The 27941-nt window shown below is 45.6% G+C and overlaps 5 protein-coding genes across 5 annotated transcripts in view; 2 read left to right on the top strand and 3 right to left on the bottom strand.

Annotated features, from left to right (window-relative positions):
- PES1 (pescadillo ribosomal biogenesis factor 1) overlaps nt 1–27941 on the top strand; it is a 426838-nt gene that overhangs the window by 348909 nt on the left and 49988 nt on the right. The window lies entirely within an intron of this gene.
- MTFP1 (mitochondrial fission process 1) overlaps nt 1–27941 on the bottom strand; it is a 246205-nt gene that overhangs the window by 74876 nt on the left and 143388 nt on the right. The gene's annotated exons all lie outside the window — the stretch shown is intronic.
- On the top strand, nt 1826–2438 carry DUSP18 (dual specificity phosphatase 18). The gene has a single exon (XM_063315587.1). It carries the CDS (start codon nt 1848–1850, stop codon nt 2412–2414), a length of 567 nt encoding a protein of 188 aa, XP_063171657.1. The 5' UTR covers nt 1826–1847; the 3' UTR covers nt 2415–2438.
- Nucleotides 4359–12826, bottom strand: LOC134505730 (synergin gamma-like). Its single transcript, XM_063315585.1, has 5 exons — nt 12769–12826; nt 9795–9891; nt 7616–7776; nt 5927–6031; nt 4359–4469 (listed from the first exon to the last, which is right to left on the bottom strand). The coding sequence occupies exons 1-5, from the start codon at nt 12817–12819 to the stop codon at nt 4359–4361; spliced, it is 525 nt and encodes a 174-aa protein (XP_063171655.1). The 5' UTR covers nt 12820–12826.
- Nucleotides 23618–26942, bottom strand: SLC35E4 (solute carrier family 35 member E4). Its single transcript, XM_063315726.1, has 2 exons — nt 26293–26942; nt 23618–24234 (listed from the first exon to the last, which is right to left on the bottom strand). Exons 1-2 carry the CDS (start codon nt 26927–26929, stop codon nt 23813–23815), a joined length of 1059 nt encoding a protein of 352 aa, XP_063171796.1. The 5' UTR covers nt 26930–26942; the 3' UTR covers nt 23618–23812.

Here is a 27941-nt window from a genome sequence, read left to right on the forward strand (position 1 = left end):
GTTATTGGGCTTCACATCCTCCCTGCCAAAAACCGTACCTTTCAATCCTGTACATTCTGGTGGCATTGCACATCAACGCAGCCCTTGGGGCAGAAAGGGAGAGTGTGATCCCCATGCCTAAAAAGTCTCAGCTTGTGAAATGAACTATAACATGCCCAGCCCTGGTTTACCAGAAAAGTCTATAGAGATCCTCTCCTTTAAGCTCTCAGAGAGGTGCAGATGAGATGTGGATGTTACACATCCAAGTACCGAGATGTGAAATGCAATAGCCATCCATCCCTGCCCTTAAGGGAAGGTGGACTGTTACACCATTTGGATAGATTCTGAATATGCCAACCCCACTGAGTGCCAGGATCTGGATAGCTGCTAAAGCCAATCCACTGTAATATCTATAAACTATTAAAACCCTCATTGTGTTTATCTGTGCGTCTGTCTGTACCCTCAAGTTAGCTCAGATGGTGCATTATGCCACAACCATTTTTGAATCAGGGTACCTAAAATCCACCAACTTAAAGAGTGCGTAAAATATCCGGGACCCTTTACTCCTGTGGAATTGGAATTTCCACGATGTTCAGACCAGTTTTATTCGCAAAGTGGTGGCCGTTGCGGCATCCCTGTGGTCATGTGAGCATGATTGCCGACATTCCCTGCCAGCTTCCCACAAGCAAAGTCAATGGAGAAGCCGGCAGGAAGCTGGAAGTTGCTCCCGTTCCCACTACTTTTTTGCCCGGCTGTGGTCATCCTGTTGGTCTGTTTAGGTAAGTAAATACTGACTTGTTATTGAAGTTCATTTGCCACGACAATTATTTTTCCATTTATTATATATTCTCTTCTTAGACGATCATGGGACCGTCTAGCATTGGGGTAAAAAAAATATGGTCAGCCTAAAATTTAATGTTCGTTCTGGTCACATCAGACTGCACTACCTTCCTGTCAAAGGATGACCCAGCTGGTCACAGGGTTGCCTAGTAATCATTTAAAGTTCAAGGGTCCATGAGTGCCATTCCTGGTAGAGGGTTTGAACCCCATAGAATAAGATCAGGCTGTGTCCATCGGATGAGCCTCAATTAGGATGAAAGCAACGATGCCTCCTGATTGTCCATGGAACTCAAACCCTGGATTAGAAATTTAAACAAGTGGATTCACATATCCCATCACAACCAATCAGATCACCTTGTTGCTTTGTGGGAAGCAGTAACCTTATAGCTAAGGCTACAATGATTTATGTAGGTTACTCTGTCTGCCATTTTTCCTCTCCACCTGTGGAAACAATTCCTGACAATAAATGTGTCAGTCTTGCCATATAGATCCTGCACGGGCAGAAAATTAGATAAATTGATCTCCAGTGTCCCTTCCTTGATGGATTAATCTTCTTCTTTCAGATGGTCAATCAACAGCCCTTCAGATTCTTGAGTTTTAAATTTGAAATCACATACTTTGCAGCACAGGTTAAAAATATTTTAAAAATACAAGCATGGGGGGAAATGATTGAGAAAGTTCACCTTGGCCGGGTTCACACCACATGCTAAACTCAACAGGGTGGAGAAGGTTACATGAAGGCAGCAAATCAACCACATTGTGGCTTAGCATGATGGGCAGCCCACTAAGGAAACACTGCCACGGTTCTCCAACACTGAACCACAGGCTACCTCAGTTGTCTGAACCCTGCCTTTGAGAATGAGTTTTCTGAACAGAAAAGAACAGCCCTGGGTCATCTGGGGAGGGTGGACCCCCTGCTTCTTTTGAACCATCACTGAGAATTTTCCTTCCCCTCTTTCTCTCCTTTCCTCAGCTCACTTAAGCAGGACAATGCCTTCCACTGAAACGGACATCTAAAGCTCGCCTTAATGAATGCAGCTTTTGGAGCCATACCCATCCTTTTCAGGAACCCATCTGTCTATGGTTTATCCCGAATCACCAACAGCCTTTTCATCAGCAATGGAGAGGCTGCCAACAACAAACTCTTCCTCTATGCTAATCGCATCACCACCGTCATTAACGCGTCCGTGGAGGTGGTCAACACCTACTTCCCAGACATCTACTATATCCACGTCCCTGTAATGGACTGCCCCACTGCCCGAATTTATGACTTCTTCAACCCCGTAGCTGATAAGATCCACGCCGTGGAATTGAACCAAGGCCGGACCCTGGTGCATTGTGCAGCGGGGGTCAGCCGATCGTCTGCCCTCTGCATCGCCTACCTGATGAAATACCACTCCATGTCTCTGGTAAATGCCCACGCCTGGGTCAAGTCCTGCCGACCCGTCATCCGACCAAACCTCGGATTCTGGGAACAGCTCATTGAATACGAGTATAAACTTTTTGGGAAAACCAGTGTCCGTATGGTCCAGTCTCCACTGGGTATGATTCCTGACCTCTACGAAAATGAGGTTAGACTTATGATAGCACTGTGACAGTCACAGTTGGTACACACCAGCCAAGGCATCCCAGTCATGGAGCCAACGCCAAAGCAAAATAAACCTGTGTGCTACCTTGACCAAGCTTGAAATTGTCACACAAAGTGGGGCCTGGCAACCATCTTTGCCAGAAAGGGGAATGTGACAAGGGGACACTCTGTGTTTTTCTTCTCCATAAATAAAAACAACGAAAATTGGAAGGAAAAAAAATGAGAGAATTAGATTTGCTCCTTATTTACCCTGGGCTCCAAAATAAATCCTGCAGCAGTCTTGGCTGATTGGGTAAACGTGGCTTCTTTGTGGGTATGGTTTCAACAAAGCAGCCTGTGGTAGCCACAGGCTTTGGGGCAAGATCCTAATAAATCCCTTTTGTGAACCTTTTCTGTGGTTTTTCCAGCAATATTAGGAAAACTGCAGGCAGAATTCCTAACCTCAGAACTTCTTCCCTGCTTAGAAGGGAAGGAAATGCAGCTGGCTCTCCCATTCAGCCTTCTGGCCACTTTAGTACAAAGGATTCTCGGATAATTGATATACTTGGGCATGTAGCGCTTTTATGTTATTAAATATTTCAACTTAAACATATTAGACTACTTGTGTTCAATGCTTTGCTCGACAAACAGGTCTCCCGTTTCTCTTTAAGTTCCCTGTCTTCCAAGGTATTTTTGACCATGGACCCATAAGAGCAGGAGACCATTTTTGGCAGCTGGGGGGGGGGCGTTAACTGGGGGGAGCTTCCAAGGGTCACAGAAGAGAGGATGAGAGTTGCATTGGAAAGGGCGGGCCCCAAATTTTGACTTTTGACTTTTGGGGAGTTTAAGTGCAAAATTAGAACTGCGTAGAGTTGTCATGATTGAAGAGGCTTAGAAGCATTTGTAATAAATAAAATAGGAGTATTACATTCAGCAGATGGTTCATATACCTATTTTCTCTCCTCTGTTCAGCCAGCCATCCATTTCCAAGCCCAGGAAAATCAACATGTTTTTCATCAGCATAATCTTGGGTGGGGGGGATATCCAGGAACTGCCAAAATGGGAGTGGGGGTACCACATGCACTCAGGTGTGTTTCCCACAACTGGGCAAAGCAATGCCTTGGCCAAAACTCGGTTGCTGACTGTACATACAATACTATTTGCTAGCATGGTCTTTTCGGGATTCCTTCAGACATTTATCCCAGGCTTGACCTGAGGTAGGTCAATGGGATTTACTTCTGAGTAGACAGGCACTGTATTCCACTGCATGGCCAGACATGCTTACAGTTTCACTACAGACAGAAATACCATCAGCACTTAGCTGGAGTAAACTGCACTGAATCGGATGGGGCTTACTTCTTAGGAGAGATGCATAAAATTAAACAGCTGATATAGCTCAATCTCCGTCCCTTGAATTTTGGCAAATTGGCAGTGCTTGGAGTTCATCAAAAGTGCCCAGTGGCATTGTCTCCCATAAAAATGCCTTATGTTTCATAAACAGGAACACAAACATTCCCATGCAGTTACCCTTGGTCTTTCAAAGTGACTTCTCTGTCCCTGCAACATCTGGAGAAGATACCAGGCTATTTTGTGGTCCCAACAAACGTGTCTGCCCAACTGGTGGGCAAAATGCTTCAGGTTCGAAACAGGTTTTTCTGGGCTCACCAGAAGTAAGTATTCCAATCCCACTTTGGCCACCCCAGAATGTTCCAGGCTCCAAACATTGAGCCCCCAACTTGAGGCAGAGATGCTTCAACCTGGCGCATTTCCAGAATGTTCGGAGCACCCCAGGGCACTTCCGGCAATGTTGGGAAAAAGTCCCATTTCTAATGCAAAACCACTTTTCAGGTTTGAAACTGGATGTTTCAAGACAAAGGATTTTAGATTTCACGAATATCCCCAGCTGCAATGAAGGAGTCTTTCTCACTCACTCAGATGGACAACTGCATGGATAGAAATCTGGAGAAGGGGATCAGATCTCTCTTGGCAGAGAGGAATCCACACAATTCAGCCAGAAGTTGGCACAACTGACATGGTAGAAGAATCCCTGGTATACAACAGGATCCAAGTTTCCAGAATGCACCTGAGAGGACAAACGAAAACAAAACAAAACAGGTTAGAAGCAGGACGAGTGCAAAATGTTTGTAGACACCTGTATAAAAAGAGGCTAAGATTTTTCTTTTTCTCCCTCCACCTCTGCTTGATTTAGACAAAAAGTCTGGCCACAGAGTGCCAGCATTTGAATCTCAGCAGAAGGCCATCACTCAATTCCATGCTAGAAAAAGTTCAGATGAAATTTTTTCCTTGGGCTTCTCAAACCTCTGCTTTTTATGCTAGAACTGGACACCAAGAGGGGAAGAAAATATCCACATTGCAAAGCCCAGGAATGGAGCAGAGAACACCACCTGCATATACTGTTGTCTGGCTTCAGAAATTACAGGTAGTCCTCGTTTAATGACTATTCATTTAATGACGATTTGGACTTATGATGGTGCTGAAAAAAACCGACTTATGACCAGTTCTCACACTTACAACCATCACAGTGTCCCATGGTCACGTGATCATCATTTTCAACCTTCTCAGCCAGCTTTTGGCAAGCAAAATCAATGGGGAACCAGATGATTTGCTTAACGACTGTGTGGTTCACTTAACCACAGTGATTCACTTAATGGCCACTGCAAAAAAGGCTGTAAAATTGGATCAGATTCACTTAATGACCACTTCACTCAGCAACTGAAATTTCGGTCCCAATTGTGGTCGTTAAGCAAGGACTACCTGTAAACTGGGTTGGGCTTTCAGCCAAGTGCTGCATTGTGAAAGGTCTGTTACAAAGGGCCAGATCTTCCCACTTTATCTGGAAACCAAATCTGTGATGTGGTAGCAAAGCAATTCCATTGCAGGGATGCACTTTTGTGCAATTCCACTTCTCTGTCTCATTTTAGCTTATAAACAACTCCAACATTACAAAAGGGGTTGGCTGGTTTCCACAATACTCCTTTGATAGGAAGTCAAATCTCAATTAATGTGATCCCTGGTATCTTTTTTTACTGCTTCCCCAAGTAGAAGGGGAATAAACAAGAATCCAAGCAAACTTGATTTTTTTTTTTGCTCCTCGAGGGTTTAGTAGTATGGAAAAGGACTTTTGCATTCCGACACCCTATCAATTGATAAGTGACCACCCATATTCTTCAGTATTCCTGTATTTGTCTATGCCAACAACGAACAGCGGTTTGGGCCAAATGATCTTTACCATCTCTTGCCAAGTCAATGGCAATGTAAGAATCCTTTGGGTGGCCCAATTCTGCTGCTTCTGATGAATTAAGAGACAGCTTCTCAATTTTTAAAGTAGTTCTAATTCTGGCAATGGAATTTTACGAGCCTCATTTTAACCAGACTGCTTTGCTCGCAAAGCATGTATAGGAGTGTTTTTTCAAACTTGGCAGCTTTAAAATATGTGGACTTCAACTCCCAGAATTCCCCAGCCAGCAGGTCTCCATTTAAAATAAATATAAATACAAATATAAATATATGGGAAATTACCTGGGGTTCTTGCTTTACCACCGTGAGGCAAACCCCGCAGAGTTGGTTAGCCCCACCATTCGGAAGTGCCAAGCATGGCTCGCTCACGGCCACCGGCGGCAGAAGCTGTAAATTCCATCAGCACAGACAGAAGGGAAAAATCAAGAGATTGTTCTTGCCTTCCTCTCCTTTATAGACACAGCAGTATTGTGTGGTTGGAAAAAAGTCCAAGGTTTGTTTTTAAGACCAGGGAAAACTTCCCACCTCAAACTCTAGAGCAGTGTTTCTCCACCTTGGCAACTTGAAGATGGGTGGACTTCAACTCCCAGGATTCTGGGAATTGAAGTCCACCCATTTTCAAGCTGCGAAGGTGGAGTAACTCTGCTCTAGAGAGTCCCTGCCTATCAGAACAATAATAATAAGCTGGATGGACTCATCTCTAAAGCTGTTTCTTCTGCCTGATTAGCGGCTTGGAAAAATATCAGCTTCCAGTCCCAACACTGTTTTCAAAAATGCCCCTGTGCCTCATCTAGCTTCTAGAGGAACAGGTCTGGGGTGGGGTGTTCATGGACTTGGCACTCCTGCTGGATCGAGCCGGTGGAGGCCAGTGCCTGGGAGACCTGTGTCCAGCTTTGGCTGGTACACCAGTTGCAAGCTTTCTGGACTGGGAAGCCCTTTCAGTCATCATCCATGCCCTCATTACTTCATGCTTAGACTACTGCATCATGCTTTAGATAGGGTTGCCCTTGAAGATGATTCAGAAGCAGCAATTGGTGGGATCTGTCATTAATAGGACGGAGAAGGTGGCTTAGTAGCATTCTGTCTGTCCTCAGTTGCTGTACTGGCAGCAAACAGGTTTCTGCACAGAATTCAAGGCGCTGGTTTTAACCAATGAAGCACTAAATGGCTCAGCATCTCAGCAGTTACAGAATTATCTCTTGCCCAGACTTAGCTATCTTGAGTGTTCATCTCAAGATGCTGAAAGCCTCATCTTGTAAGATGAAAAGGGGGGCTACCCAGAGGCCCACAAATTCAGTGGCAACCCCACACTATGGAACACCTTCCCCCCAAGGCACAGGAACCTCCCCACTTTGCTGCAAAATGGATCATCTTATTCCAACCAGCATTTGGTATGGATGGTGGACCCAAACTCAGGGGTACCCACGGAGTGTGGTCAGAAAAGTTAAGAGGGTGGTTGTAATGGTGCACTTGAAGCTCCTCCTGTTTTGTATGTACATTGTGTGATGCATGTAAAAAAACAGATGGGGCTTCAATTGCACCATTTGACCATAATCTGTGGAATCCCTTCCCAGACTGCCTTGGGAGTTTGATTTCTGTGGTTTTCAGTTTTGTCAATAATTTTTTACTGTATAGTACTTGTTTTTAATTTCATACGTCATACTGTAAACCAGTGTTTCTCAACCTTGGCAACTTTAAGATATGTGGACTTCAACTCCCAGAATTCCCCAGCCAGCATGACTGGCTAAGGAATTCTGGGAGCTGAAGTCCACATATCTTAAAGTTGCCAAGGTTGAGAAACACCGCTGTAAACCACCTTGAGTCTCCTGTAATAGAGTAGTATATAAATATTTGTATTAACAAACTACTGCAAAATATTGCTTCCCCATGCCCCATTTTTATCCTCTCTCCGCCCACCCCATTTCCCCCTTAAGTCCACCGAGCTTTTGCACACAGACTGGAATCGCTTACCAACCCTTGGAATGCAGAGTGACCAAACATGAGGAAGGACAAGAGATTATTCCACGCTAGGTCCACCTCGCGCAGTGATTGCAATGCCAGCTCGCTGGCTAACTTCCGAGCATTCATGGCATGTCCCAAGCGCCTGGAGATCTGATATATCTCTGACAACCCTGCATGTGGGAACAAACAACGAGGGAATTATTTACAGGTGACTCTAAAGGGCAGAGAGGAAGTTTGGTGTAGTGGTTAGGGTTAATGGCAATTTTAGGGTTAATTTGAAGAACCTGTTTGCTTTGAACGTTCCAAAGGCCAATAGATAAGACTGAAGCAAGCAGAGAAAGGCAGTAAGTCTCCTCCAAACTGGACAAGGAATGGAGTACAAAGTGGTCAGTTGTGCATGCAATGGGAAGAAATAGATAACAGCTAGCTCATATTTCTTCCCAGCTACAGCAAAAGTGCCCACCTTTTGTGTTTTGCCCACCCAAGGGTGTGAATAATTGTTCGCCAATAATCATGTACCACTTTGTTCTAAACGTGTATAAAAGTTGTGTTGATTTGCAAGCTTGGCGTGCTTATGGAACTAAAGTCACGGGTGCCCTTTCTTCTGCAGAATAAAGCTAGAAAAGAAATTTCTGCCTTGCGTGTTGATTGGCAAAGCATGCCAGGTTTTAAAGAACCCAGAGTTCCTGGGACAACAAAGGCACCAGGCTAGAAACCAGGAGACCGTGAGCTCTAATCCTGATTTAGGCACAAAGCCAGCTGAGTGATCCTGGGCCAGTCAATTTCAATCTTAGTTCTAGGAAGAAGGTGGCAAGGGCCAGCCACTTCCAAAAATGTTACCAAGTAAGCTGCAGGGACTCCAAATTTACTCAAAGACACAATTCTGTCTCTCTAAGTCAGCCTTTGTCAACTTTTTGACCCTGGAGGAAGCCCTGAAATATCTTTCTGGCCTCGGGGAACCCCTGCCCATTCAGGCTCAAATGCAGGCCAGAAGTTACAAAACCATTATATTTGTTTCATGGATAGGCCTGTCTATATGCATTAACAGTGTTTTGAAACTAAAAATAAAGAGTGAAGCATGCCTCTTTCATGTGAAGTTGCCCGAATTTGAAATAATTTTTTAAATAAATCTTGATCTCCCAGGGAACCCCTAGGGACCTCTCGCGGAACCCTGGTGGAGAAACCCCGCTCTACAGCAAAAGAGAAGCAGGTGAGCGATCAGGGACAGAAGCCAAGTCTTTGATGGAGACTGAAGGAGCCAATTTAACCTTGAAAGACCAAGGAGATATACGGTGACACTTTCCAAGTATCTGTAAGGACATCATATGACAGAAGAGCAAGACCTATTTCCTTCCTTCTTGAGTGCAGGACCCAGAATAATGGATTTGAATACAGGAAGAGAGATTTCAATTGGATGTTAGAAAAAAACTTCCTAACAGTAAAAGCCATTGAAACAGTGGAACCAAGGATCTGGGGAAATGGTGGGCTTCCCTTTGATGGCCGAATACAAGTGGAGGCAGTTGCAAACACTTTAATTTGGATTCCTGCCCCAAGCAGAGTGGTGGTGGTGATTCATTGACTCCTCTGCCAATTTAAGGGGCCTAATGTCCTAAGACCATGCCTAGGCTCCGGGGGGATGGAGGTCAACCCTCCCAGACCCTGCCAATATAAATGAGGCAGAAGAGGGGAAAAAATTAAAAGCAGGACTAGGGTTGTGCAGTGCTATGAATCCGATTCCAAAAAAGTATCTTCTGAAGAACACTGTATACCTGTCTGCAACTCTTTAAAACAGCCATGACTTTGTGGGGGATGTCCCGGTCGCCCTCTGCAGCTGCCACACTTCCCAAGCAAAGACACAGCTGCCTTAAGGGGTTGCAGAAAGGGGTTATTCCCACTTCTGTACGTTCCAAAGCACTTTTCTGGACTCAGATCCAAAGTATTTAATTACCCCTAGGCATTAGATTAACCCATTTGAATTACATGGAATAATTACAAGAACAATTTTCAGCCTGGCATTATCCACTGCTTCCTGAAGTGTAGCCCCAGCTGTTTCCCCCTCCCCACAGAGCTGGATTTGATATTCAGCAGAGCAGGTCATTGGCACAATCCCCAAAAGTTGGAACGGGCACCCGCTGCCTTCAGGAGATCCAAGAAAAGGAGACAGACAGAAAGGCCATGTCTGCTGTACCCCAAATGTATGCTGTCCCGGGCGCAGAAAGCAACACCTCTCTACAGACAGACGGGTGGCTGATGCCTGCAAGGATTTCATTGGCCTTCCTGATTACCTGCACAGGAGACACAGAGAGACAGGTGAGCAGATTCCCAGAGACAATCATTTCCACACACTATTGCTGGATCTACTACATGATCTCCTTCTGTGAATCTAGATTACATGCCAAACTGCAAACTCAGTCATGTCATCCCCATCTGGAAGGAAAAGATGCTCCGTGTTACACACACAGAGAGTCAAATATCTTCCCTCTGCTGGAAATTTTAAAAAGTTTGTGTCTTTTAAAACTAGAGAAAAAACTCAGGGAGAAGCAGTGAGCCAAGGCTGGGGAAAACATGGGCTACCATCATACCCCACCAGTCACTGATTTAAGTTTTGCATTTCCAAAAAGCTGGACAAATCCAGGGAAACTGAAGCAGAAAACAGATGCTCTAAAGGAACAGGTAAAAACTATCCAGCTAGAAATTACACTAGGTTTAACTGATTTATACCTGTGCTTGTACTGAAGTTTCATTGTATAATGCTCTTATTTCTTTGTTCAAATTATTGAGTGAGGAAGCTCAACCTTTTATTCATACTGCAAATGAAGGTATCCATTTTCTCTACAACTTTCTTATAATCTGTAATAGTAATTTGAAATATCTAACCAGCTCTTTCTCTAGCAATTTTGTGACAAAGCATGACCATCTAATTGTCTGCTCAAAGCACTGCATTTTCTTCTGCAATTTGCCCTTTAAGCTGCTGTTTTCCCATCATCTGAACAACTTCGGGAATTTCTGTCCTTCACCACCAAATGTTTGCACTGTAATACTTACAGCTGAAACTGCACTTTAATTTTTTTTCTTTTCCACTAAAGTTTGCTTTTGTTTCTTTCTTGTGAGATTGATTTGTCTCCCCAAGAAGAGATAAATCCTCTAGCTACACAATTCTACAGTACAAGACCAGGAGATTACACTATTGACATTTTGCTTTTTGCATTTTTATTTTTTAAGTGCCAAGAAGGCAAGCACAGGTTGTGACAGACTCCCCTCCTCTCTCACACACACCAGATTAGGAGGTGAATGCCAGGTGAGGCACCTCCTAGAAGATGGGTGGTAGCAATAGGAAACATCAAGCCACTACCCCAAAGCAGGAGGTAGGGCCAGAGTCTGAAGACCCAGAGGACATCCGTTTGAGATCCAACCTTCCACCTTAGGGCTCAATCATCTGCTGTATCTCCCTAGCAAGTTTGTCCCAAATATCTCTTTTCCAAGCTGATAGCTGTTTTCCATTTCAGCATTTGACCCTACCAGATCCTATTTTGGATTTTAGCATTAATCTAATGCTTGAATTGGAAAAGAGATCAAAAGGGAGGTCAGCCTCATAATTCAGCATCACAAGATACATCTGACAAGCCAGTTTCTCTCTGTGGCAACTCCAGGTAGGCAAGTCCAACTATTTTTAAAAAATAAACATTTGCTAGCCAAGGGCAACAGGAGGTGCAGTTTTCAGCCTGGTGTGGGTTTAAATATTCATTGGAGTGTTCAATCTGTTGAAAAATGTTCCAGAGAAAGTGGCCTTGTTAGTCTGCTGCAGAAAAAAGAACCCACCCAATCCAGGTTCTTCCAGCCCCTTAAAAGTTTAACGAATTCATCTTTACATCTGTTCTGGTGGCTCCACCAGAGAAATGAAATAAAATCTCATGATAAAGATTTTATAAGCACATAGGACTATAGGAAGGGCAAAATAGGCTTGATTGTTATGAAGATTATTTCATAGTAAGTAAGACAGATCTGAGCAGAAGATAGACACACTGATATTCATTAGGTTTAATGCCGTGTGTCATGAATTAAATAAAGATCAGGACTTATACTGTGAAATAACAGTTCAATGGGAGAACGGTTTTCATACTTAACAGCCTTTTTCTATTCTGTCTTTCATCCGTCTTCCATCAGATCCTCCCCCCTCCCCAAAACAGCCGTTTAAACCCATTCCCTTTCAGAACTGAAGGCTCCCAAACAGATTTTCTGCCCTTTCAGTTAACTGATCCCTCTCACAGCCGATTTTTTGCTGGCGTTTTAAAAATGAAGTGGAGGAATAGTAAGCCATTTTAATTTTTCTTCTGAAAGTCAGTGGAAAACTGGGCTACAGGTAGTCCTCGTTTAGTGATGACAATCGAGACTGGCAACTTGGTCATTAAGTGAAACCACAACTGTGCTTACACTCTGACTGCAGCTTTCCTTTACTTTACAGACCTGCGAAGGTTGTAAATGCAAGGATGGGTTGTAAAGTTAGTTCATCATCGTCACAACTGTGAACAGTTGCTAAACAAGGCAGTTGCTAAACAAGGACTAGCTGTATTGCTATTTGGTGGTTTTGCCACCACAGGCTAGGAGTTGTAGTTCAAAATATTTGCAGAGCATGAAATCTGTGGAAGAATCTTTCTCAACGGAGAGTATGATCTTAACACTGACCCAGATACAATATCAAGCAAATGCAATTACTTGGCCGAAACAGCAGAGGGGAAAAGATTCATTAGAACCAGGTTGCCCAATAAAGTGGAGGAAAAATTATGATGCTAACCCTGCAATCACTCTTATCCTCGGACTAACTTTGGCTCGCTCCTCTGGACTTGTGACTACCAACAAGCCCACCCAGGCACGTTAAGCGCTCATCCTGGGGCTGAGCAGGACTGTGCAAGGGCACATATTTCCATGTCCCACTGGCTGCCACCTGTTCTCCCAAGCAAGTCCGTCTGGTCCCTATATTTCTGTGCGTGCCTGCTTGGAACAGGACGCCAGGCAGAAGCTAACCTCCGCCATCCCTGGGGTGGGACAGCCTGTCTCCAGCAACTGATGGAGGCATGGAAGGGGAAGAAAAGTCCTGGAGTGGGCAACTAAGAGATGTAACAGGCAGGGGGGTGGGATCTGAAGAGGAATGAAAAACCGCTGACCTTGTGGATGTGCTGCAAACATCGAATCAGATGGGCAGTTGCTGAGTTCATCTGCTCGGACAGCCTGGAAAGAAACGATCTCTGCGAATAATCCAATTTCCATGCTAAGGATATTTCATATTTTTTTTCCTTTTGGTTCTGGCTTATGGTAGGTCATCCCAGAGAGAAATCCTCTTTAATGCTTTTCATCACTTTTGGGGAGCATGCCAAGAAAACCTTTGCTTGCCATCTATTTTATTCAAGCAGCCAGCCTTCCCACCTTGGAATCCTAGATACGCCCTTAGCCAGTCTGCAAAAAAAATCTGGAGATTCCAGAAGTTGCAGTACCAAATGATCCGAAGGGCACCACTTGTTGGGGAGGATGTAGGACATCCCCAAAGAGAAGGCCTGAAGGAAATATGAAATTGATGAGGCTGGGCTTTCTGAAGATCAGGTTGAAAAACTGCAGGGACGGGGCTATTTAGAAAGATAAATAAATAAGGAACCCAGGGAAAGTTGCGGACCACCCCCTGAAAGGAATGAGCAGCCCACTCAGAACCTGTTCATTCTTTTTAAGAGATCCCACATCAAATGCACACAATTTCCTTGCAGATGTGAACACAGAAAAACTTATTTTAAATATAGGACCATAAAAAATTGGAACTGATTTCAAGAAACATGGGGAAATGCGGGAGAAATTTTTTCCCCACAGTTGCAAGGTACAACCTCATTTCTAAAGAGAGCAGCACGGTGCTATTTGTTTACCACCCAGAATCATTCTTTGATTACGGCACGATATAAACACAATAAATAAATAAAACATCTCTGCTGAGCAGAAATTGCATTTTGGGAAACTGCTTCTCCTATAGTCTCTCTCACTCACAAAGAGCTCATGCGGGGATCCTACTTCAAATACCTTGATTTTTTTTCACACATTTATAAATTATTTATACAGTCAGAAATTGGAAATACAAAATCCTTGAAGAATTGGGTTTGAGAGAGAAGTACTTGAAAACAAATGGAATTAAACATAGGGAAAAAACATTTCTAAGTTTCTTTTCAGCAACTTTTCAGGAAACACAGACTTTACATGGTTAGCACTTCAGTCCAGTTGAAGTGTCTGATACGCCAAATAAATAGAGTGGTCAGGATGACTTTTTTTATCTACACTGTAAACTTATCCAAAAGTAAATAAATTCGGGGGATATACTATTTCAGAAAAGAATACTAATCACTATAAAAATACAGAAATATAGCTACCATATTTTCTGGTAAATACGAAAAGTAAGGCATTTTATTAATGGCTGCTATATTTGTAAAAGTAAAATTTATATATTAATTTACTTGTCATATTTGTTTACAGCCCATCTCATGTACAACTCTGGGCAGTATTCCAAAATATTGGAAACATCTAGAATGGGCATCTAAGAAAAAATAGTATGGTTAAGTATGGTCTGCAGGCTTAATAGAAAAATTAACATATACATTGAAACCAAATGAAGGAAAGATGGATTTTTTTTCTGCATAGTATGATTTTGTAAAGCACTCTAACAATGAAAACATTAATCAACCACCTACATTACACTATAACAGATTATGGAAGACCTATGCAAAAAGAAACTAGTATTTCAATATTAATCATATCCTTGTTCTACAAGGATGTAAGAATGCCTTGATGGACCTGATGAGATGTTACTATTTGTATACCTGTTGATATAAAATTTAAAAAAAAGAAAAGAAAAGAAAAAACTTGCTAAAGTTGTAATCTGCCTTCTGGAGGCTTCCATAAGGGAAAAACCAGCCTTTTTGTATAAAAAACATTGCATGGAACGTCATAAGATGTGGTGCTGGCTACCAACCAAAAAAAGGCTTGGACCGTTTCACGGAAGTTGTGGGGATGTACGGCTCTTAGTCTTGATGGCGGTGGGGCTGCCCCTGAAGGCCATCTCCTGGGAGATGAGTGGGCTTCCTTGGGCTGTTTGTTGGGCACTGTGAGAAGACTGCTGGACTAGATGGGCCAGAGGTCAGATCCAACAGGGCACACCTTATGCACTTACGTTAGGCTACACTGAGGGACTGAGTGCACTACATTACAGAGCCCGTACATTATAGCAGAAACTAGTCTGTTACATGAAGTCAGTGTTTCTCAACCTTGGCAACTTTAAGATGGGTGTGAAGGGCCGCAAATCACGGCTTAGGACCGGAGTCCTTTAAACCTGGTATGGGTCCCAATAAACACACCAAGTGAAAAATAGGATAACCCTTTTATTTGAGCGCTCAAGTAACAAGGGGGTCTCTCCTCTGAAAAGGAGAGCCCTTTGTGTTAGTAGACAGCATCTTTTATACCATTATCCATAAGATACAGTTACAAGCATAAAATGATTATTGGGCAATTTCTGCCACAGGGTACATAGGCATGCATACATTCGTGTTATCTATGTTAACTATACACTACATCTACACCCATCACCATTTAGGGATTTCTCCCCTCCTTCAGGTGCAAAATTCTACCTTGGCCCCTCCTTTGGGAGCAGAATGATCTAATAGTGGGAGGAGAATTTAACATTACAATTACCTGTCCGGCTACTTTCGGACAAGATATCCCCCATATGCACATGCTTGCATTCTTGTATTATCTTCTGCTGGTTCTGGTTTGTATTCCCTTCCCTTATCTTCCATTCATGCCATCTCCCAGCTTATACCTATCATGTACTTGCCAGTCTCCCTCATATTCCAACTTATTCTTAGGCATCCGTATCCCCCAGGAGAGCCTTGGAGCTCTCGAGACAAGGAAGCTATTATTTTCCTTGACAATTACACAGCTTACACAGTTAGCTGAACACATACATTCCTTATAAGAAGGATGCTGGTAAAATTCTGTCTCCACAGGTGGACTTCATCTCCCAGAATTCCCCAGCCAGCATGCTGGCTGGGGAATTCTGGGAGATGAAGTCCACCCATCTTAAAGTTGCCAAGGTTGAGAAACACTGCATTAAGGCAAACTCTCCTTTATTTGTTTGGACACAGCATGTTACAACTGGGAGACTGAAACAAAGCTGAATACCATCACTCTATTTAACTCACAGGCAGCATCCATAATGAGAAATACTGGGCTGGAAAAAAGGGAAATTAAAAATTGTTGAAAGAACATCAACAACCCCGGAGAGAGTGACGATACTATTTTGATGGCTGGAAGCAGGGCTGGTCTAAGGAATCTCTTGTTGAAGGGGATGCAAAACCTTTAGTGTCCACTCATTGTAAACAAGTTGAAAAGAAGCTTCATTTGTAACAGAGTTTATCTTCCTAGGCTTAAACCAGGGTTTCTCAATCAGAGTTCCGTGGTTCCGTGAGAAGTCACAAGGGGTTCCCTGGGAGATCACGATTTATTTAAAAAATTACTTCAAATTCGGGCAACTTCACATGAAAGAAGTAAGTTTCATTCTTGATTTTTAGTTTAAGAACATGGCTAATGCATCTATACAGGCCTATCCATGAAACAAATACAATGATTTTGTAACTCCTGGCCTACATTTGAGCCTGAATGCGCAGGGGTTCCCCCAGGCCTGGAAAATATCTCCAGGGTTCCTCCAGGGTCAGAAGGTCGAGGAAGGCTGGCTTAAACATTCCCAGAGATGGTGACCATGGCCAGAAAAGAGACATCCTCACGTTCAGAGAAGCGTAAGCAAACTGTTGAAGTACAGAGATAGCACACCAACAACGATGTGGACTGTATCGTCAAGGTCATGGTTTTCCCAGTTTAATACACTGGTGTGAAAGCTGGGCTACCCAGAACAAGAGGTAACTTCCCCACCATCTATCTGTTTACAGTTAACTTGCACACTACGCTTACACCTACATTAACCTGAATTTTATTCAGGAACAACATATAACTGCCAATTTATCCCAGAAGAGGAGGAAACCCCATCAGGTTCTTGGAGTTTTCAAAGAGTACAAGGGAAAACTGTCTTACTTACTCAGATCTCAGCAAAGGTTCTGCTCTTTCCATCCCTAAACGGAAAAGAGGTGGATTGGCATCGCTTGGGCTTCTTCAGGAAGCTGGCTAGGACTTCAGGGTCATGTGACAAAAGCAGGATTCTGATCAAGCAGGTTTTCCCACTTGAGGTCAATTTAATCCGCTCCAGCGATGGCTGGAAAAGTGAGTTGGGCAAACACTCTCACTGGGCCACAGGCCCTCAAAAAATCCCTATTCAGTTGCCACCTTTTCTCTGAAATTCACCTGGATCCTGCGCCTCAGCCAAAGAGTCCGACGCAGAGTTGGTAACAGACGGTTTTTCCAGGCACGATGAGGAACTAACTGCGGCTCCCAATGCAGCTGATGAAATGGTTAAGTCATGTAAACCCAATAAAATCAGGTTTTCAGTTTCACCTTTTAAAAGTCCGAAAATCCACAATGCAATCCTGCCTAAGTGCAAAGGGGGACCTGTCATATTCAGATTTCTAAGCCCTTTTGCCTTGAAGTGAGCTGCAAATCAATCCATTTCCCCATCCTGACTTTCTATAAAAGCTTAGAACAAAATCCTGCTAGGAATGAACACCAACATTGACTTTAATTAATGTATAGGATTCACACTTGGTTTAGCCTCAGTTCTGTATTTTTTTGACAGGCGTGATGAAGATACTAAGTAGCTGTTACCTCTCAGCCAAGAAATAATTCATTCTAATTTTTATTTTATTTTGGCAGCAACCTGTTAAAAGCCCAGCAGAGTCCAATTAAAAAGGAAGGAAGGACTGGGAAAAATAGATTTTAAAACTTCAGTGTTACAAAACCACTGGATGGTTTCCAGTATCTTTATGGATTGCATAAAGTTTTTCCAGGAGCATGCAAGATAGAAGTTAAAATAAACAAACACAGACAAGTTGCTGAAAGTGTTTCCAAATTAGCCAAAGCAGTCCTTCCACATCATTTAGGAAAGATTAAGTTTAGGAAGGATTTTGAGGCACCTGTTACTAGTCATTTTATGTTGCTAACCCCAATTTATTCAAAAGCAGAATGAACTCCCATTCTCACCTGCAGCTGGAAATCAAACCACAGCTTTATTTGCTGCGCTGAGTATTTCTTGGAGAGCAAGAATAACTGCATTGGCATCCAGCTAGGCAGATATTGTGAGCCTAGGGCAGGGTTTCTTAACCTCACCAACTTTAAGATGTGTGGACTTCAACTCCCAGAATTCCCCAGCAGGGGAAATTCCCAATGTGTGGACTTCAACTCCCAGGATTCCCCAGTCTTGGGGAAAATGGAATCCAAAAGGAACGGATGTCTTTTGGATTCCTGGGTTTACACAGCACACTAAACCACAGCGTGGTTGCTTGAATTTGGCTTTAACACATTGTCTGAACACAACCACCGTGGTTTGTAAACTGTGTTTCCTGGCTTAGCATGTGCTGCAAATCCCTCAGATGCTGGTTTATTCATGGCTTCATGGAATGTGGAAACTCAGCCTTGGAATCTAAGGCGGCCAAATATACTTTAAAAATGCCCTCACCTCTTTAGCACCTGTGCAACCTATGAACCCTAACCCTAACCTATGAACTTTAGCCAACAAACGTTCCCTTGATGCAGAGACACTTTTAATGCTGGCTGACGTTTGCAACACCAGCTGCTGATTGGCAGAAAGCTGGCGCATTTTGCCCTGGGCAGCTGATGCTGCCAGCCTTTTTCAATGACAACCGTAAATGCTCTACTTGCACACAAGGGCAACATGTTCTTTCAGAGGGCCTGGATTGTTCAGCATTGAGCTGTCAAAAGATGCTCTTTTTTTTGCAACCATCCTGTCTGTTAGAGATCTGCTTTGAGGGTTTTTCATTTCCATACGCTGGATCACATGCAGTATTATATTATCCAGCTCGGTTGCAAAAGCTTCTGCTTGTGTCTATTCCAGGCTGCTGGAAATGCTGGGCAGCAGTTGCTACAGCAACCAGTTCTTGGCAAGGATTGCAAAATAAGGCGTTCTTCTGCACCATGCAGAAACCAAACCTCCCCCCTCAAGCTTTAATAATTATCCTTCCCCAGAAAGCCATTTCTTTCCTTTTCAAAACAGTTTCTCTTGGCTGCCAAGCTGCTCCCCGCCTTCAGCCTCTGCAGAGGCTGGAGATGCGTCATATTCCCACCCCTCCCCTTTCTTCCAGGTCATTCAAGGACATCACACACCAGTAAGACAAAAATAGAGCTTTATTCAAGGACAGAGATGCTTGCCAGCTGCCTGGTGCTCACTTCACAACAGGCTGGGAAGGGTTCAGCCTTGATTGGTAGCAAATCATTCAAACACTTTTGGGTCTGACTTCCAGCCCTACTTGCCACCCACAAGATAATGAACAACGGGGTCAAAGTGAAGGTCACAAAATAAATCTCTGCGCTTGGCTGTTCTGCTTCCAGGACTGGGCATCAAAGAAGGGAAAAAGGTCATGGCATGCTAAACAGGACAGGTGCAATTCGGGGGAAGGGGGGGAGAGCAGCCCAGGGATGATGAAACTTCTGGGGTCTGGAATGCTTGCAATGAGAAACTCAGGGGACAGGTTGTTCAGGAGCCTCCCAGGGCAATCAGGAGATCAGTGAAGTGTCAGTTACTCAGAATTCTGGGAGTTGAAGTCCACACATCTTCAAGTTCCCAAGGCTGAGAAACACTGATTTATTGGATTCTCTGTCACCTTTATTGTTAAAGCTAAGCTGGATCAGCCTGGTTAGTTTCTGGATGGGAGGCCACTAGGGAATCCTAGAGTTCAGGCTGGATTGAGAAATCCCTCCAAATCCCAGGAGCTAAGAGGGGCAAACTACTTCTGTCCTGTGGCCAAGAAAGACAAATGGAGAAGTCCATGAAGTCCCCAGGAATCAAGCTGGTCTTTGGGGAGTCTTTAAATAATGGAACGCCTGCTATTCCCAGGGTCACATGCTCCTGTGTTTTCCTGAAGGGGGCTGAATCTGGGAAGGGGGCAGCTGGGGGGGGGGGCTCAGGCTACAGAGGTCCATTATGCTACCAGGTCTTGGTCACCAAGGGACTCCTTGCCACAGTTCACTCGGAAAGGTGGCAGATCCAGCCCAGAGTTTGAGCCCCGCCCTGCGTAAAAGTTGTGGCTTCTTTGTGCTGCAACCGGGAAATCAGCCATTGGGTTTCAAGCCCCTTCCTCATCGGCAACGAAGAGTCTATCCAGCCCAGATGCAGCCCAGATGCATCGGGGAGTCCTGCCAGCCCCAACCTAGAGCCGAACTAAGGTTACATCTCCGGGGGGGAAAGCTTAATGCCAAACCATGGGGTGAAGCCTGACCATCTGCTATTTCAACCCCCCCCAAAAAAACCCACCATTATTTTACTCTGGTTTGAATGCTATCTTTTCCCCAAGGAATCATATCTGGTTCTCTGTCCTCGTTTTTGTTACAACCACCTCGCGAAGAAAGGCTAGGCAGAAAGAGTGTTGGGTTAGGCATAACCATCCCAAATGTCACTAAAAATGGGCTATAAAGTTAGGCCCATGTTCTCCTTCCCTCTCAGCTCCCAGCTTCAGTTTTGATTCTGGCTAAAGTAAATCATGATTCTGTACATATCTCAACTGTAGTTTAGTATCTGTTTTATCTAGAGACTGAAAACATGGTTTATGCAGTCAAGATCCTAATTTTGGAACAAAATATTGTGTGCTTTATGGACAACTGGGGACAAGCCTTTTCTGGCCTGCAAGACATTAGATTAGCACTAGATGGCAGCAAAGAAGTGTTTTTGTACCTCATTGCTGCCAACTTGTGGTTCTCTGCATGTCTGCAATCCAGATAAAAATCCTAAAAGGCAGGGAGGACCAGCATAAGGGGCCAGGACTCCCTGAATCTGCTTCTGTTGTTTGCAGAACCCTTTTAAAAATCAGCTCTGCATAATTACATAATTATCTATAATCTTTGTTGTAGCCATATGAAATTCAGCTAAGGAGGCCCAACCCTGGCAAAAGGAATCAGTTCTACAGTCTCACTTCATAACTAGAGGGATAAAGGTATCAGCCAAACCACCTGGGAACTCTGGGACTTGTAGTTCTACACATCAGCTAAGAACCAAACTGGAGAAGGCTGATCTCAGCTCCATCACCTAGGATGGATTATTCTGAATTCTCCATCCAGGGTGAATAGCCGATATCCTCCTATGCTAGTTTTAGGTGTGGCATATCCTGCACTTGCCTAGAAGTGACAAACTAGCAGAGTTGTTATGGATATACCAAAGGGCTGGATCCTCCAGCTCACACTGAGAATTTTCCACCACTCCTTTTCCATTGCAAGGAGACCTCTGCATAAGGAACTTCCTTAAGGATTGCATCTCAGGAGGATGGGCTGAAAAGGGGACCAGCTAGATGTTCAGGTGAGTGTGACTGTTAGTATGCATGGGAAGAAGACAAATTGTTGGCTGATTAATGCTTGCTTAATGCTGATGAACAGCTGTGCTGGCTTTATAACGGTAAACATATTTGCCTGGTCATTCCAAGCAATGGTTTAGCTAATAGTCTATAGCACTAAACAATACTGATTCTAGGATGATGCTGACGCTAAGCGCAAACGTGGTTTATTTGGGTTTGTGGTTTATAAACAGTGGCTTATGGCTTAGTGTACTGTGCAAACTCAGCCCAGTGGCTTATTCAGATCACAGTTAAACAAACCACAGCTTAATGTACTCTCTGCATCCAGCCTGGGTACAGGAAGATATGCAGCCACATTTCCACTTTGTTGTGATGGCAATAAAATAACACAAGTTCCTGTAGCAGACATCAACCTCCCGGCAGGAAAAGCAGACCATATGAGATAGTCTTCTGCAAAGCTGCTAAGAAATAATTTACAGTTGCTGATACACCCTGATATGACCAGAGGCTTCCAGTATGAGCCATGATGACGTGGATCATGATGTCATTGTGCAAAGGTGACATCACTCCCTTTCAAACTGCAGACCTGAACACCCCCCTTCAAGAAATCCATTGCTTAGAGGCAGACTACGGATACTTTTAAAATAAGAACACTCAGCTATAATTTGCGGCTAAAGGAATTCTGTGCCAATGTTCCTTTACTGGCACTTGCCAGGCCAGGTTTTGATTTTCAAAGGGGGCAGGACCCCCAATGTTGCTCCCCCCGCCCCCCGATGTTACTTTTCCCTAGCCTTCAACTCCCATCATTCCTGGCCAGCAGAGGAATTGGTCCAGTGAATCTGGAGGGCACCAAGTTGGAAAAGCTGTTCCGTTATTTCACCCTGTGAGAATACTAAAATGCAAAGCCCCCGGCAGGGGCTTGAAGGCATTCAGAAACTGTGGACCGGATGTGCATCCAATCAGGCCCACAGCATGGATGATTCTATTCACTCAGAGCATCTAAGTCCAGTTCTTTCCACGCAGGACAGGGATATACACTCACAAGCAAAGCCACACACACTCCCTCAGATTCACATGCACAACCACACAGCCCAGGGGACTGTGTACCTCTGTCCATCAAAGCAATCTCCTCCCCATGGGGAGCTGCATACCATCCATCCAAAATTAAAAAGAAGCATACACACACCATCAAATCATGCACAGGTATGCAGAGTGCACTACCCAACTCTGACCAGCAGAGGGCAGCAGTAAAAGGAAGCAGACATACACACCCAGAACTGCACTACACCTGCTCACCACTGGATGGCACTAGGTGGTGGAAACATAGTGCCTCCACCCAACCCACTAGCAACTCTTCCCCTAGCTGGACATATTGCTATACAGAAAGAGCTTTGCACAACTTGTTCAGAGCTTTAGGACACACCACGATGCTGGGGTCCTTGGGGGAAAACAGAATCCTCTCCCACACCCCTCAGGGACAGCAACACCGAGGCACCTTCAAGTTGCCTTCTGGATTGGAGAGGGTGCAACTGGCAAGGCTGCAACGTGGCTTGCGGAGATCAGAGGCGCAACGCAGCACGTCTACCTCCCAAAATAATCTTTAAAGCAAAGTCCCGTTCTGCTAGGGTTCTTCTATTAGGAACATTCAATGCTGCATTTATTGGGGGGTATCTGGTTGTTTGCAGCCTCCCCGACTCTCATTCTGTATCTCCAGTGTGAGTCCAGATCATACTGTTAAAATCAGTGGCAAAACTGCTCATGTTTGAGCTGCAATTTTCTACTTATTTTGGTAAAAAAAAGGTTCAACAGGGCTGAGGCTTAACACTCTATTTTGCCCTTTCCAACCCACCCAACTCTCTGCCAGCAAAAAGGGCCCCAAATCTCGTTATCACAACAGCCCTTCAAAGCCAAAGTAATGATCCATTTTAAAATTGCAGACCCCCACTCTTCTCCAGAATAAGATTTTAGTCCTGGCACCTTGTGCATTTCCCAAGTCCTTCAGATGTGTTAGGGCTACAGTTAAATCTCCAGGAATCCTTGGGAAATATGGCAGTATAAAAATATAGTAAATAAATAAACCATAAACAAATTCCCCAAACTCTGTAGGTTATGACCCAATATATCTGTAGGACATCCTGTTAATGAAAAAGAACTTACTCCCTTTCCAAAGACCAGATTTTGGAAATGTTGTGGAGAGCAAGGACCTCCTTCATCTAACTTAGAAAATAAACGAAGCTAAAACTTTCTGGTATCTTGGATTTTTGTAAAAAGCGAGAATCCCCATAAGCCATCTCACACTCACTGCACTGGGCAGGCAACAGTGTCCATAAAAAGTGTTCGCCATAGTTCTTGCCGGGATACAAGATGATTTAAGACAAGCAGGGGCTTGTCTGGAGAAGAGAACTTCCTTCTTGAGGCTTTTTGGCTGGACTTACACAATGCTAAGCCATCCTATGGTTTGGACTCAGACACGGAACAACCCCACTTTTGAGGTATGCAAGCCATGATCTATGGCTCTGCTTGCTGAGCAAATTCAACCTATGGTGGTTTACTCAACCTAAGAGGGTTGCGCAAATGCAGGCAATCGTTTGCTAATAGTGACCACTGCCAGGCTCTGTAGGAGACCCCAAGGCCTGCTGTGGTCCAGCAGAGAAGAGGGATGTACTCGCAGATGGAAAGGCAGCTGTCCCAGCCACTTCTCGGTGTGCACAAAAGCCCCCTACTCTTTTTTGGCTGGGCCCGCCCGCGAGCGCCAGCAAGCAGCGATGCGCTCACAGTGATGGTACATGACCACGCCCAGAAGGGTGAGGCCGATGCCCACGTAGCTCAGCAAAGTCAGGTGGCTTCCGAAAAGCCAGTGGGAGAGAAGCAGGTTGCCCACCACGTTGAAGTTCCCCAGGACATGGATGGTGAGGGCGGAGGTCAGTGAGAGGATGCAGAAGCTGGCCAAGTTGTAGAGAACCGAGCCCAGGCAGCTGAACAGCACGCAGGTCCAGAGGCCGGCCTCGTAGGCTAGCAGGCCGTCCCAGGCGGAGCCCACCTCCATCCCCAGAGCGGCCACGAACAGGAGGCAGAAACTGGGCAGCGAAGTCAGGCACAAGAGCGTCAAGGCGTCCAGCTGCTCTTCCTGCAGGAGGGCACCTGTGGGGCAGACAAGGGGGTCAGCAAGGCTGAAAGCAAGATTCTCCCAGTTTGTTTTAACCGGATTTCTCAGAAGGAGGTTGGAGCAGAGCCAGCTACAGAAATGGCAGCAACTGCTTTCAGCTTTCACTTTAGAATCCAGCTTACCTCCAGGATTGCTAAGGTGGGGATGGGCTTGCCCTGCAACTGAACAGAGGGGCAGGTCCAGAGGCCAACGGGAGTTTCCTCCCAAGAACTGGAGACCAGAAAGGAAGATGGAAAACACCAAAACCTAGCTTATCTGCCAAGAAGCAGAAGCAAGCCAGGATCCCACCCCCTGTTCACTTGTCTGTTCTCCTGTGTGTGGTTCCCTCGACCAGTCATTCTGAGTCAGGATATGGCTTAACCCCACATCCACCATCACCCAGGTTCATGGTCTGCTGTACCCTCAATAAAAGGTTGGCTGGGCTCTATCATTTCTGACCACAGAAGGGAATTTGCAGGGGGGGCGTCCTCACATGATGGAATTCTTCCCTGGGGAAGGAGTTTCCCTGCACGCAGAAAGCTAGTAACTCAGGGGAAGGTGCTTTGGAATGGGCAGGGACATGCATGGTGCCCCTGCTGGCACCTCCTTAAAGAAGGAGCATCATTCCCTGCCCTTGTGGTGAAAAAGAGCTACTGGTTGTGTTCTGCCAATGTTGTACACGCATACAAACACATTAAAGGGGACAGTTCCCTTTCCAAGACAAAGCAGTATTTCTCGCTGAAAATCTGCCTTCAAAATGTTTTCCAGTCCACATTTCAAAATTCAGCAGGATGGAACAAACTACCCTAAAACTGGTGGGATTCAGCACAGCTGGAATTCTGTTCCCCAAACAGTTTCATGAAACCCGAGGGAAGTGGAGATAGTTCAAGTTGACATAACCCACCTAAGTGTATCCACAGGTGGGCACTAAAGCATCTGCCCTCCCGCATCTAAGGATGTTCCCAACACACCTGTCATCCACACACGTCCTGTAGAGCCGTTTCTTAACCGTGGCCACTAGAAGTATGGACTTCAACTCCCAGAATCTGGGAATTGAAGTCCACACCTCTTCAAGTTGCCAAGGTTGAGGAACACTGCTGTTGAGGAATTTAGAGCTGGCGGTGAGAAGAAGGTGGAGAGGTGAAACAGCTGCTCAGCCCTAGGAAAGCAGAGAATGTGGAGACCCAAAACAGCCTCACCTTGACCTTGCGGCCTTTAAAAAGAGGCAGCGAAGAGGCTTTCAAAATTCTGTTATCCTAGAACAGGAAAGTAGCATTCCTGGAATCTCTTCCATGTCTGTTTCTTGAACGTGCCTACCTCGAAAGGTTGATGCTCCCAGGAATGCCCCTGTCCTCACGCTGCCCCTGGAGGTGAGATTCGCCCCCTCGCTCCTGGCCTTCCGGAGGAGTCTGAAGACCTGGCTCTGCCGGCTCGCTTGGGGCGGAGAGGGGAATAGAGCTATATGGGGATGGCTGCTATCTTAGACCCTCCTCCCTCCTCCTCCTCCCACATATGGGCTGTATCAGATTCTTCTGCCACTTGGACTTTTTTGCTTTTTTACCCTTATTTTTGTATTTATTTATCATGAGTAATTTTATATTTATATATTGTATTTATATTGTATGTTTGTTGTTTTAATCAATTATTTTACTGTAAACTGCCCAAAGTCCCCTGATGGGAGGAGATGAGTGGGGACTGACTGACTAAATAAATAAATAAGGACTACAAACTTGCGTGGTGGGGCAGGAAGGAAAACTTCCTAGGAGGCCAGAGACAGCATACAGTATCGTGGTTAAGTTTAAGATAGGACTGGGGAGACCCAGGTTCGACCATACTGTCGGCTGTGGAATCTGCCTGGGGAACTTTGGGCTGGGACTTTCTTTTAGCACCCATCCTACCTCACAGGGTGGTTGTACTTGTCTGGGGAAAAAAACCAGAGTGATATAAAGAGCAGCTGGAGCCTTTGAGGGCAGAGTACTAGAACAGAAGCTTAGCTAGCACAGGTGAGGAGGCCCCGCGGGGTGGGATGCACAAAGGCCTTGGAGCACACTTACTTTGTTGGATGGACTTCAGGCCTCGCAAGAAGGTGGCGGCGAAGAGGAAGCAGCAGCCGGCTTGGTCGAAGTGCACCTCCCCCACGAAGCTCAGGGAGGCCCCCAGGCAAATGGGGCCCATGGCTGCGTACTGCAGCGGGTGGTGGCGCCTGCCCAGCAGCAGCTCAGAGAGCGTCAGGGTGAAGAACGGGGTGGTGGTGTAGACCATCTGTGCAAAGTCCAGCTGGACGTGGTTCAGCCCCAGGTTCCCAAAAGCCACGCTGGCGCAGAAGGTCAGGCTCAGCAGGAAAACCCGGAGCCGGGCTTTCGGCTGGAGGGCGCGATGCCCAGACCCCCGGGCCTGGAGCCTGGCAAGGGGCCTGCCCACGACCACGGCCGTCAGCATGTGCAAGGAGGACAGCAACACCGGGTAGCGGAAGTTGTGGATGGCAAAGATCCACTTGTTCAGGCTGGACATGGTAGAGCCAGTGGCCAGCCACGTCAGGACAGTGGCCACCAGAGGCAGAGTGTGGCGCCACCGGGAAAGCAGCCTCAGCCCCCAGCACTGCGCGGGATCCTGCTTCCAGGGCGAGAGCAGCCATGCTCCGGTGGCAGAGTCCATCACGGCGTCATGCTTCTTCCCCGCTGGCAGGCACATTGGGAACGGCGGCCTGGCACAGGTGGGCTTGAGTTCCTCTGCAACCAGCGTTGACCCTGGAGACCCGTCTGAAGGGGCCCACCTGGTCTCGAGTGTCCTTCCCTAGCCAAGGGGGCAGATCGATGGCACCTCCCTCAGAGCTGCCCCGCCAGACACTTCAGTGCTCCCTGGCAATCTCTCCTCTCGCCTTCTTGCTCTCTGTCCCTCCCGGTGACTCACCGGGATCAGATTTCCTTTCCTTGCCTTGTGGGTTTCTCCGAGGCTGACTAGAACTTGCAGAGAAGAAATCCCAGGGTGTTCGGGGACTTGGAAAAAAACAGTTCCTCAGATGGTAAGGACAGCTGCAGACCTTTCCGTTCAGCTCTGATCCAGCCCCGCTTCTCCCCAGATGCTGGCAGCGGGCTGGCCTTCCAGCCTGCCTGGCCCACTCAAGTGCCCGCTCCCCTCCTGCGGGTGGCTTGGGCTCCACCACGTGTGGATTCCAAGCAGAGAGGAAGCCGGCTAAGTTTTGACTGCGAGTGGCTGGAAGAAAGCTCCACCTTTGGGGTCACCAAGGAGCAAAGCGGGAAGGGCACGGCAAACACTGAGCCAGTCCTGTGTCTATGCCACGGGGAGCTTGGGTCTGGCCAGGCCAGCTCATCGAGGGCTTAGGGCTGGGGAAATAAAAAATGCAGACTGTAACGGCAAAGGAAAATCTGAGACAAGACGTTCCTAAACACCCAGTCACCGTAGAAACCCAGCAGCCACCGAGAGATGGTGACACACCCGCACTTGGCTTGTTGCAAGGAGAAGCCACCCGACGGGGTCCCCCCACCAGAAACTTTTAATACCGAACTGGAGAAGGCTGCCCTTGAGCCAAGACTCAGCTCTTTCGTCATCAACGCTGTTGATCATGCGTTAATCAAACATGTTTATACATTCTGGAAGCTCCAAAATGAAATTGTAATAACTATTCAATAGAATCCATTAATTCTGAAGACCCTATTGGCCCCATTCCGATCTAGAGGAATAG

The sequence above is a fragment of the Candoia aspera genome, chromosome 15, assembly GCF_035149785.1.
Source record: "Candoia aspera isolate rCanAsp1 chromosome 15, rCanAsp1.hap2, whole genome shotgun sequence".
NCBI lineage: Eukaryota > Metazoa > Chordata > Lepidosauria > Squamata > Boidae > Candoia > Candoia aspera.

Coding starts and splice junctions, on each gene's coding strand:
- DUSP18 (XM_063315587.1), top strand. CDS start 1,848: ATGAATGCAGCTTTTGGAGCCATACCCATCCTTTTCAGGAACCCATCT.
- LOC134505730 (XM_063315585.1), bottom strand. CDS start 12,819: ATGAACTCAGCAACTGCCCATCTGATTCGATGTTTGCAGCACATCCAC. Junction 9,892..12,768: donor GTTTGCAGCACATCCACAAG/GTCAGCGGTTTT, acceptor TCTCCTGTGCAG/GTAATCAGGAAGGCCAATGA. Junction 4,470..5,926: donor TGGTAAAGCAAGAACCCCAG/GTAATTTCCCAT, acceptor TTGTCCTCTCAG/GTGCATTCTGGAAACTTGGA.
- SLC35E4 (XM_063315726.1), bottom strand. CDS start 26,929: ATGTGCCTGCCAGCGGGGAAGAAGCATGACGCCGTGATGGACTCTGCC. Junction 24,235..26,292: donor CCTGAAGTCCATCCAACAAA/GTAAGTGTGCTC, acceptor TCTGCCCCACAG/GTGCCCTCCTGCAGGAAGAG.